The 11,901-nt window shown below is 42.1% G+C and overlaps 1 protein-coding gene across 1 annotated transcript in view; it reads right to left on the bottom strand.

Annotated features, from left to right (window-relative positions):
* KCNH5 (potassium voltage-gated channel subfamily H member 5) overlaps positions 1 to 11,901 on the bottom strand; it is a 235,511-nt gene that overhangs the window by 182,851 nt on the left and 40,759 nt on the right. Inside the window, exon 5 of the mRNA XM_073350736.1 lies at positions 3,170 to 3,285. Coding sequence (XP_073206837.1) covers positions 3,170 to 3,285 — 116 coding nt within the window. The remainder of the gene's footprint in view (positions 1 to 3,169; positions 3,286 to 11,901) is intronic.

Raw genomic sequence — 11,901 nt, 5'->3', positions numbered from 1 at the left:
TATTTAATTAGTTAATCTCATGAGCTCATCAGTGCATAAATCATGTAGGAATGGGTGGAGGTAGCTATCACTCAACGAATGGGAAAAGTGTAAAGCGTAAGGGTAATCTTACAAAAACAAAGATCATTTGCAGATGGACAGAGCGAAAACAAGGCCAACAACTACTGCTCAAAAGTTCAAAGTAAAAGTACTCTGCCAACTAACTGGCATGAGGCCCATCTGAATACAGCTGTGCCAGCTCAGGTCCTGCAGCTAAAAATATGAGATCCCATTCATACCTACAGGTCCTGGAAAGCTTAGCTTTCATATCTGAACTCTATCTGAATCTAAAAAGTAGCCAAAACATTATCCTGCTCAACGACCTACTGGACTGTAGCCTCATTGGCTGACTTCCTTTTAAAGTAAAATACTAGGTTCATAAGATCTGGTCTAACTGCTTGCAATTGTATGACTAGATGGGGTTACAATGTATGCTTCCTTACCTTTCTCTCCAGACTGCACAAAACGTTGTTGCCATTAAAAAGTCAATATGAAGTCATCATTGATGTTATTTTTCATTTGCACAGTCTCATTTCCAACTCACTAATGAAAACACTGAATAGTACTGACCTAGGACATATTTATATATTCAATACAGTTTCAAAAGTTTGTATTTTCCCAGTATCTTCTGCACACTCACCTTTGTAAAATCTAGAGCTGCAAACCTTGTAAAAGAGCCAAAACAATTTATTCTAGCTAGTCTGATTATCACTTATCTCAATCCAACATGAGAAATTAAAGTGGGAAGGAACAAAACAGTGATGACACTGGTTTACTAACTTATTGAGCTGCCAAATGAAAGACCTATATATACTTTGGAACCAACAGCAGATTTAGGATTTAGGATTCCAAATGGGTATTAGGATAGAGTACATGCATTCAGTCTCCAGGAACTGATTGTACTACTACGTCACTTTCAGTACCCCTTACTGGAGCTAATGTACCGTATTCACAGTGGCTGCTACATGGCAAACAGAACCGTCATACTTGTCAAAATATTCAAATCTGGAATGTATTCTTGATGACTAGGGAGTGAGAGAGTCTGAAATAAACAGAACAATATTTAAGTGCATGAAACAAAGTATCAAAGTGTTGCAATTACAAATTTGCAATTAGTTAATGTTTTTCATTCTTCCTTGTAGGAGAGGAAAGGTGTTGCTAAGATTAGGGTGTGAAATCCTGGCTGCATGGAAGTCAATGGCAAAACTCAATGGAGGCAACCAAGCAAGGCTTTTACTCAGAGAAGACAGTGAACAGTGCAGTGTTGTTAACAAAACATTCAAAATCAAGTTCTCCAATCCCTCCTTAAGTCCTTCCATTTACTCTTCGCCCCCTCACTTCGCCTGCCTGTAGCCTTGCTCCCCCCAGTTCCTCTGCTGGAGCCTGCTCACTCCCGGCAGCCTCTGTACTTCACTCTGGTACCCCTGAGCATCCCACTCTCTGCAGTGCCCCACTGCTCTTTATAGGGGAGCCAGCGGATCCCTGCTTGCATGTGCCGCTTTAGTAACCAGGGCTGGCTGGCCCCAGATCTCTAGTCTCGCCCTTAAGGTGCCAGCCACTCTGTTACAAATTAAAAGAAAAAAAAAACACTTTCAAGTTACAAGGTGTGCAACAGCTAACGAGGTAACTGTGATCCGATGGACACTACCTTCAATACCCTCTACTCTTTGTTGCTCTCAATTGTTGAGTCTCATTTCAGATTAAACTGTAACCTCATTAGAGATTAGATCATGTCTCTTTCTGTGCTTTAAATATCCCCATGCTGTGCTTGATGGCATGTGGGAAGCAACAGGTTTGCCTGTGGAAGACCATGAGTTAAAAGGATCGTTCCACTTCATGCTGCTCAGTTGTACTCGGACTTGTTTTCGTCTGCAAATGACAAACCCTGCTAATAGTATTGAAATGTAGGCAGCATATTCTGCCCTGCATAAGCTGTATCTCATCTGGAGCAGCAAGCTTCTTGCCTAGAACCACTGGACACAACCAGGTTCACAGAGCACTGAGAAGTCATTGAGACAGAGAAGCTAGAGATAGGATCACCTCAGCTGTCTCAGTGGCTGTGGCGGATAGTTCGTGGGAAAAAACCAGCAGTGAGAAGAGTGGAAAACAGAAGAAGATTTCAACTTTGATTTCATTAAAGCAGAACCGTCATTATAAATGTGCACAAAAACTACGAAGAGAAGAGGATACATTTTATGCTGCCATCAGTCTTTAACACTGAACTCAGTACAAAAGCCCTCTGGCACAGAGAGACTGGGACTGTCATTTTCAGTAGCTCATCTGAGGGGTGCTGAGATGGGCGGGGCGGTGTTAGGCTGGAAGGGGTTAATTTCTGCCATCAACTGGTTCTTTGATCTACAGACAATTCTAGAGCTGAATTTGATGGCTCTGGAAAAAAATGGAAAACCCGGAAGGGAGAAATGGGAGATACAGAGTCCCTGTCTTCTGGTCAGCAAATCTTTTTTAACTGGTTAACCTGAAAGCATTCACCTGTTGCATTATTTGCACTGTTAAAGGAAAAGTTTGCAGGCTAACAGTGGTTTAATTTACAGCTTTTAAAGAACAAGATGTGACAAAAATACAGCAGGAAAGACTTTAAAGCTGGGTGCAACAGATGCATGAACAAAAGCACACATGCACTCTCTGTGCAAGCAAATCGCCATGCGGCCAAACAGGGACTCTTGTGGGATAGTACCTTAATCCTCAAGCAGTCCAATTTATTTCATTGGGATTACTTGAGGAGCAAATTACTACTCACTGGGAGTAAAGGTGTCACAATCTGTTCATATGTGAGTGTAAAACTGCATGCAGACGACATAACTGTGCACTCTGAGGTGTGCAATTACCTGATTAATGCACCAAAATGACAGTTACACAAACACAAACAAAGGGCCATGCAGGTAATAGAGGTCTGTGTATTTTTGCAAGGGAACCAGTCGTGCCCCATCCAGAAAAGGTGGCTGTATGTATTTAATATGCTCTTTCACATAAGTAAAAAATGTATTTTGAAATCAACAGCAGGGAAGACTATTCTTTATATTAAAATGTCAGTTAGTAATGATGCCAATTCTTTTATCCATCACCTCCTGTCTTTTAAACAAGGGCAGTCGGGAGTCTGTCTCACACTTACTTCAGCTAATCTTGAGTGTTTGTGCACCACCTCAGCTTTGTTCATTGGCGTTAGCTGCTGCAGAACACTTCGGCTGTTAGTCAATGCTCGTGTCAATCGAGCAAACTTTGTCCAACCTGTGAGGAAGAAGAAAATGTGCAAGTTGGATTTAGTTACAATTCAGCAAATAGAAACCTCATTCGTGTGGACTGATGTTAGTTTCAGATTTGAATGGTCTCTCTCTCAGTTACTGCTTGCCATGGCATCAGACTCCAGACTTACATCCTCCGCAAAACAGAAAAATACCAACGTGTGCTGTAGGTACCTCTGCTAATCAAGAGTAAAAAATGAGTAAAACTAACACACTTTGGCATTTTCTTTCTTTTGTGTTTTTGAGAGACAGTTTATGCCGCAGGTGGAGTTATTCTGGTGTTGGAGCCAAATTCGAAGGCCACTGGAGTCAACAGAAATTGACTCCCAAGGATTTCCGTAGTCTTTGCATCAAGCCCGTCTTGAGTACTGCTGCTGTAATCCAGAGAACTCTGCCAGGGGCCTGATCCAAAGCCCAGTGGACAGACTCCCAGTGATTTATGGACTTTGGATCAGGCCCTACATACCTAAAGTTGACCCTCTTCCTTTACCCACCTCCCACCCCCCAAAAAAGATCCAACACCAAAAATAAAACTATAGAAACAAAACAAAAAAAATACAAATTGAAATTAAAGGCATGTTGATATCAATGCTGCTGGATGAAAATTCATACAGGTCTCAAGAAGTCACTTAAATAGATAGACTGAGGGCTACATTGTAAAACACAGTTAAGAAATGAATTCAGTTGTTAAACTAATGATAAAGAGCTACCTTAAAGGTGGCTTGGGAGCCACCCATTGGGCTGCCACCGGCGAACCCGCTTTCATAATTCAGCATGGAGCAGTCTTTGCTTTATCACTGATAGCAACACAAACTGGGAGCTGCGGCACTATGCGTTCCCAACCAAACAAATGCCAGTATGTTAGAGTGGTCACATATGTGTAAATGGATGAGAAGGAAAAGGGAGAAAAGAGAGGCAATGAAAATCCAAGGCCCTTACGCAGGATAGCATCCAAGCTTTGGCCATAATGAAAATGAAGATCTTTTCCTTGGATGCTGGTGGGAAGGAAACACTCTGGAGCTACAATCAAATAGATTTAATTATTTTTTTTAAAAAAGCCTTGCTTTAATGTATGCTTTTTTGTATTGTGTATACAAGTACATATATGTGATGCGAAAGTCACTTCCTTGCCAAATTTCAAGTCCCTGCTCCAAAGCACAGCAACAGTACAGCCTCTCAAATTAAAAGGTCAACAGATTTTTTTTTAACATGGCAAAACAACGTATTTGCCCCTAACCTCATCCTCAACAACAGCTGAACTAATTTAGCTAAAACTTCCCCACAAATTCCAACCTGATGGAGATGCTCTGCATGGAAAATTTCATCCCAAACCATTGCAAGTTGGCAAAGTTCTAAGCAACTGAAAACAAAGTCTTATAATGGGAAGAGTCAGGCAACCATAATGATAGGCAGCACTACCAATTCTGCCTATAATATAGTAGTAAGTATTCTATGACATATATACAACAACTGAAAACAGGGTCTTATAATGGGAATTGTCCAGCAACCTTAATAATAGGCAATATTATTTGCACTCACCTATAATACAATATATATTTTAGTAGTGTGTTTTAAAAAATTATCATTATTAAAGCTACATATCCCTTCCTCTTACTTAGTCACTATCAGTCCAACTCTAACGGTCTTCGAGAGGGCCACAAAAACAACCTAAAGGGTTTTTCTATAAATAAAAAACATCAGACCTTTAAAGTCCTTTATCACAGGAGCTTCCAGGACTAGAAGGAAGTGCTGGATCCTGTTGTAAAACCAGAAATCTCCCCATTTGCAGTAGGATAGAAGCCCAATTTCTAGCCATGCAAGAGGTGAAATAAAGGGTCAAATGCTTTCTCTGTACAGAAAAGCAGTTGAAGGTGAAAGATTTAATCTTGCCTAACATGGGAACTGGGCAGGTGTAGTATGGGGGAATTCCACATTTGGGAAAGGAAGAGGGAAACATTTCTATGTTATGCTGATTCCTATTTTTAAATAGCAATTGTTTGAAGCCACTCAGGGATTTGGAATGTTAGGAGAGCCCCCCTGATTAGTGGCCCAAAAGCATGTGGGATTGTCAAAGGTGCTTTACTTGTATATCGCTAAGTCGAAACTGCAGTGTAAAAGTGCATAGCATCCCTGAACGTTTTTTGTTTAATAATCCAACTATAAGCCTTAATTGTGAATTGCCAGTAACATGGTATGTTCTTTCTTTTCAGTAGTTGTTGATATTCAATTAGGAACATGTACTCTGCTCTGTTACACAATGTCAAAACAGATTTCACTGTTCTGAATATGAACTAATAATTTCTAGAGCAAAAATCTTCCGTTTTCTTTTGTTTTTAATTGCCCTACAGAATTGGCAGGAAAGAGGGACAAGGAAAAAGTAAATAAAAAATGTCAGAAGAGCTTTATCTTTCTTAACCAGTGATTTCAGAGAGCAGCTGGGCACATTAGTGGAATTATGACAACTCTATGCTGATGTTTCACATAATTCTTAGAGGCCACGATACACCACACGGATTCCATTCAGTACTTTCCAGTCACACCACAAGAACCACAGACAAAGAGCAACTCTGTTAGATGGTGGGATCACCCACCCACATACAACTGTCAATATAGGGCTATATGGACACACTTATGTGGAACTTCCACTGGTATCAGTGGGAGTACACAGAGGCCAAGATTTAGTCTTTAGTCTGCAAGCATTTCCTACAACCCAGAGATTACAGGACCAGGGAGGTCATCAGTGAAGCCAAAACTGCTACTGCCAAATATCTGGACTCCATCCAGGATTCCTTCATTTGTCAGATTTATATCAGCTTAGTCAAATAGACAGAACTTTCTAACGGCAGATGGTCACTGAGTCAAAATTTACTTTGTTCCCTGAAGTTTAGGTCATTAATCTGCCTAGTGATTAGATGAGGATATTTTTGTTTGGTACTGTAGATGATAGGGAATGCCCCGCAAGTCCTTTTCTCATGTCTCTTCACATAGCACCTTCAATACTATGATGAATTGCTGGTGGTCTTCATTTAAGAGAAATTTGGATTTAAAAATACCTCTTCTGTTGCAATCAGAAACCTGGTGAGAAATGCCTAACAAATCCATGGATAAGAAAATCATCTGTTCTGTGCTCTGTATCCACCATGAACAGGTGATGACTAGGGCAATCCTCTGGGGAAGACATACAAAAAGGGGTTGGATGAGTATATAAGACCAACTCAATAATAGTGCACTTTTAGCTCTAGGAGAAAAGGCAGGAAAAATATAACTTTTAAAATAAATTCATCTTGGCAAGTTTATCCAATGACACATGAAAGCCATCAACCAAATTTTGATTCATAGATCTGGAGGCGAGATGGGACCATTGTGATCAACTAGCTTGACCTCCTTCATGACACAGACCATAGAATTTCACCCAGTGCTTCCTGCAGCAAAGCCCATAACTTCTTGTTGCACTAAAAGCCAATCTTTTAAAAAAAAAATCCAATCCTGATTTAAGTTCTCAAATTCCGCACTGACTTCCACCTTGTAAAGTTCTACTGAAGCCAATGGGTTTGCTCGGGAAGGAAAGCGGTATGTAATATGGCCTCAAGTGACCCTACAATAAATCACCATTAGGTCCAGCATACTGTTTTCATCTAATCTAATCTATCTGGCTATGATGTTACTGAATAAACACCAAGCTCATATATGCAACCCAATAAAGACACAGCAACTGCAAAGTACTGGGGTCTGAGTGGGAAGACGAGAATGAATGCAGGCTGTCCTGTTCTCCTTTTGCATCTTAAATAATCATTACAGGATACACAACGTTATTTCTTGATGCTGTTGTAGACTAGCTAAATGCAAAATTACATTTAAAAGTTGTGTGTGTGTTTAAATATGCAAGACACTATTTACATGACTGGCTAGTGCTGTCAATGATCTTTCAAATGTCACCCAATTTATTCCTTCTCTTTCCTGCTTCTTTTTAAGTCTCTGCTATAAAGAATGATTATTTTATCATGTGTGTGAGTGACCTCCAGTCCTAGCAGTTACTCTCACTGTGGGAGGAGTGCAGACTTGCAGATTGCAGACATAAAACAAAGAAAGAATACTGTGGGGGAAAAAGAAAAGTCTGTGTCCTGCTCACACAGCTCCATCTGAAAAGCCTGATGTTGAGTTAACCCATTCAAATTGCTAGGAACATAGGAAATACTAGACTAGACCAGACCTGAAGCTGATCCTGTCTCCAACAGTGGCCAATAGCAGAGTGCTTCAGAGGAAGATGAAAAAAAGCCAGAAAACAATTTGGGGGATAACCTGCCAATAAGAAAAGTTTTTTTCTTAAATTAGTTTCTGGTTCATGCACTGTGTGATGCTGTATGATTAAAGATGACCATTTATGTCATTGATATTACCACTGTTATACAATTAAAACAAATCTTGCACAAAGTGTATCATGTAAGGTGTCAATGGAAAAGTTATAATCTATCAAGTGTGATTATCCTGATTAAATCCATGCATCATCCTTGTATCTGAAGTTATTAATATTGGCTATGTATTTGTATCTCCAACATGTGTTTTGTTCATGGGTGACAGCCTCCAGATAGATTTGCATCACGGCTAGACAACTATGTGTTGATGGCCCATTAAGGATACTCCACTCTCACAATGGGCCATCGAAGAAACTCATCCCGTCCAGTTACCTCTTCCTATGGATACCTCATCCAGTGAGGAACCAATAGCTATGCCCTGTGATTCAGCAAAACATATAGGGGCATGTGATATGCTCATGTGACCCTCTACTCCATCTTGGGCCAGTAACTTTCCATACACAGGGCCTTTGGGCTTTGTTTGGGACAGTAAATTTCCATGCACACAGCAAAAGACCTCTAAGGCAACTCCATTTTGCCTCTATCCTGCTCTAATTCTCTGGACTGTGGACTTACAACTAAAAAGGAGCATCTTGAACTATGGATTGAGGATCTTCCGAAGTTACCAGAGAGACTTTGCACGCCAGCAGTCTATTCCATCTCTGCTACAAACCTGATATAAGGACTTTGCAATCATTTGCATGTATATGATCTATTAACCATTTATAACTCTTCTTTTCTTTTATTAAGCGTGTTTTAGTTAGTTTACTAAGGATTGGCTGACTGTGTGATATTTGGGTAAGATGAGAGATACATATTGATCCTTTGTAATTAGCAAGAACCTCACATACGGCGAACTAGGTTTTCAATAACCTTTCACTATATTAGATTTGGTTATCTGGGTCAGAGTCAAGGGCTGGAATGGCTAAAAGGGACTTGTTATTAACCAGTGTGGTGCTATAGACGTTCTTTGTTACTGACTTGCTGAACCTAAATATAGAATCAACCACTGTCTATGCTGTTTCTTGCAGTCTGCCCAGACGTGGCATTCTCAGTGTGGTCCACCCCAGGCACCCAGTCACACACTGAAACATGAGAATTTACATCCCTGTTTTTAAAATATCTTCCATAATCTGAGAATGTTCTCATTATCCATAGAAATCTTCTATCCTTAAATTCAGGAGTCCATTGAAACCTTTCTCAATCCTGCCTGTAAACTCGGACTGAGACTTCTGCACGTCCAGGAAGTCAAAGGTACAATCACATAGGGCTAGAAGGGACCGCAGGCGTCATCTAGTCTAACCTCCTGCAAGATGCAGGATGTGTGTCTAAACCATCTGAGACAGATGACTACCCAGCCTCCTTTTGAAAACCTCCAGTGAAGAAGCTTCTATGACCTCCCTAGGCAGGCTGCTCCATTATCCTACTGTCCCAATCAGTGCCAAGTAGAGTGGTACTATCACCTCCCGTGACTTGCATGCTAGGCCTCTGTGAACGCAACCCAAAATTGCATTTGCCTTTCCTGCAATAGCAGAACATTGATGACTCAGGCAGTTGTGTGTGTTCAATAGCTCCAAAACTAATGTGAGCCGTAGGGCCAAAATGGCGGTGGGCATGAAAGAAAGATTCGGAAGCGGAATGACAAGAACTCGTCCTTCTCCCTTTCCCACCTGTGGTGCATGCCACTACAGCTGAACTCTCGTTTTCCACGCTACAACACTTTTCCTCTGCCGTTTTCTTCATAATTTTACATTTTACCTCAAAGGATTCTCTGCACCTCTTGTTCTAATTAGAGCTGTTATTGGGAAGGGTCTGAGGGAGAATGCGATGTCCTCTCATCTTTGGGCTGTAGGTTAGAGTCACAGTACCAAGGTGCCAAAACCTGGGTCCTGCATGTTGCCAGAGATGAGTTTGTGTTGTACCGGAGACATGCTGGGGCAAAGGTTTCTCGGAGAGGAGAAATATGGTAACAAATTTATCTTTGTTTAAAAAGAATTTTTTTCCAGCGTTTATTTTAAATGTGAGCTGCGATAACACAAGGGGAAGCTGTCACTGCTGCACTTAGCCTAGAGCTTGAGGGAGCACAGGAACATGGAGCTGCCATGTATGCTCATCTACTGAACCAGACACGGAGACTGAAAGTCTTCTGGCCCCAGGGAAAAAAGCTTTTGCAGATGGGATCGTGTTCATTCAACCCCTCCCTAAATGAATGAGCTGATTCAGAAATAACTTCTTGTGTGGTGCCTTGGCAGGACACGATATTTCCAGCTTTCCTATTCTTTAGTCCAAACAACACAGGTAAAGTATGGTGCCTTGCCTAGAACAAATATATTATTAGATAAGATTTGGTCCTATAGCCTTTACACCAGTGGTGGGCAACCTGCAGCCCATCAGGGTAATCCGCTGGCGGGCCGCCAGACAGTTTGTTTACATTTGCACAGCCGCCCGCAGCTCCCAGTGGCCGTGGGTCACCATTTCCAGCCGACGGGAGCTGCGGGAAGCAGCGGCCAGCATGTCCCTGTGGCCCACACCGCTTCCCACAGCTCCCATTGGCCGGGAATGGCGAACCACAGCCACTGGAAGCTGCAGGCAGCCGTGCAAATGAAAAAAATTTTACCCTGACGGGCCGCAGGTTGCCCACCACTGCTTTACACAGTCAAAACACCCTAACAACTTTAACGGAGCCACGATTCTCCCCAATGAAAACCTGTTCATTCTCGTGCCTGCCTTTCTACTGGATGGATACTAGTCTAATAGTGTGGCTATGCTGATGCAGCTTTCCTCTCCAGGTGCTCAATCACCTGGCTTTACACTGGACAGCTGGAACGGGACCAAATCTGTTACTACCTGCTCTTGTTATAGCTGTACTCTACTTTCTTGCTTAGAGCTTACTTTGCGCACTACCAAGTTCCACTGACTTTGGTTTTAGCACACTCTGGAGGAGATTTCACATCCCCTCTTCAGAGCCCCACGTTATTTTACTATTAGTACAGGCTGGTGATCAATTAAGGATATAAATGCTTTTGTTCCTTTCTGATGTAAAGCTGCCCCTTTGTGTTTGGGGCCAGTAAGTCAGAATAAACGCACTGAGCTGTAGTGCAGCCTTAAGACGCTGTGGCAACACACAACACAGGAAATGGACCAGCAGAAAAATTGTCAAAAGAAGGAGTGACACCTGGGGTCCTTTCCAAGAACGCTTCTTCTGATTCGGGACATTTTAAACGGAAGCATGTAGCTTCCCTTAAAGAAGTAGTTGTTAGGGCTTTGCTCACTAAAATCATCTCGTCCTAATTATTACTTGCAGCCAGATCCTTAGCAGACCCCAAGAACCTGGGGCTGGCTGGGGGCTGAGTAGGTACCCTGCATAAGTAAAAGCAGCCTGGAGGCTCTTTAACCTGGTGAATTCTCCATCACTAACCATTTTTACATCAAGATTGGATGTTTCTCTAAAAGGTCTGGTCTAGGAATTATTTTGGGGAAGTCCTGTGGGCCATGTTATACAGGTGGTCAGACTAGATTATCACAATGGTCAATTTTGCCTTGGAATCTAGGAATTTAACCTACATCCCCGCCCATAGCCCCAACAGGCAATGTCTAGCAGCTGCTCCACATGGACCCTATCCCTAGGAACATATGGTATGCCAGGGCCGGGTGGCATACAGTTGCTAGGTCAGTTCTACACCACTGACTATTTTCCTTCCATGGGGGGAATCCCTAGCTAGCCCATTCAGCCAGCTTTCCAGCACCATGCTGCTGCAGTATGTTGCTAATACCTTGGCAGCCATAAAATGATCTGTCCACCACACTAACCAATAATGGTCAAACCGTGATACTTAAAGGTTAGGAACTTGGATATTTTGACACCTAACTAAAGTGGTCTGATTTTCAGAGGTGCTGAGCACCAGACTCTCTGTGACTGTGAACCCACTGCTCCCATCCACTTTGCTTCACACTGTTCAAAGACCTTCTCTTGTGCGGATACAACTGTGCTGTAATTTACAGCATTTCACTCCACCTGCACCTTCTCCACACTAGTGCAGTCACACAGTATGCACAATGTCATTCAGTGCTACTACCCCTTCACCAAAGTAGGGGGTGTCTCCTCCCAGGGCTCTCCCTTTTGTCAGGCCCTACTAGCCTTGTCTGTCTGTCTGCAACTGTATCCCGCTCCTGCTTCTCTCTCTCTCTGCAGTTCCTTCCCAAGCTCTTTTATCCTGTCTCCTTGTTAATAGGACTGCTGGTAATAAGTC

Source organism: Lepidochelys kempii, chromosome 6, assembly GCF_965140285.1.
Source record: "Lepidochelys kempii isolate rLepKem1 chromosome 6, rLepKem1.hap1, whole genome shotgun sequence".
NCBI lineage: Eukaryota > Metazoa > Chordata > Testudines > Cheloniidae > Lepidochelys > Lepidochelys kempii.
Note: the sequence above shows the minus strand (reverse complement) of the source record. Positions and strands in the feature narration are given on the sequence as shown.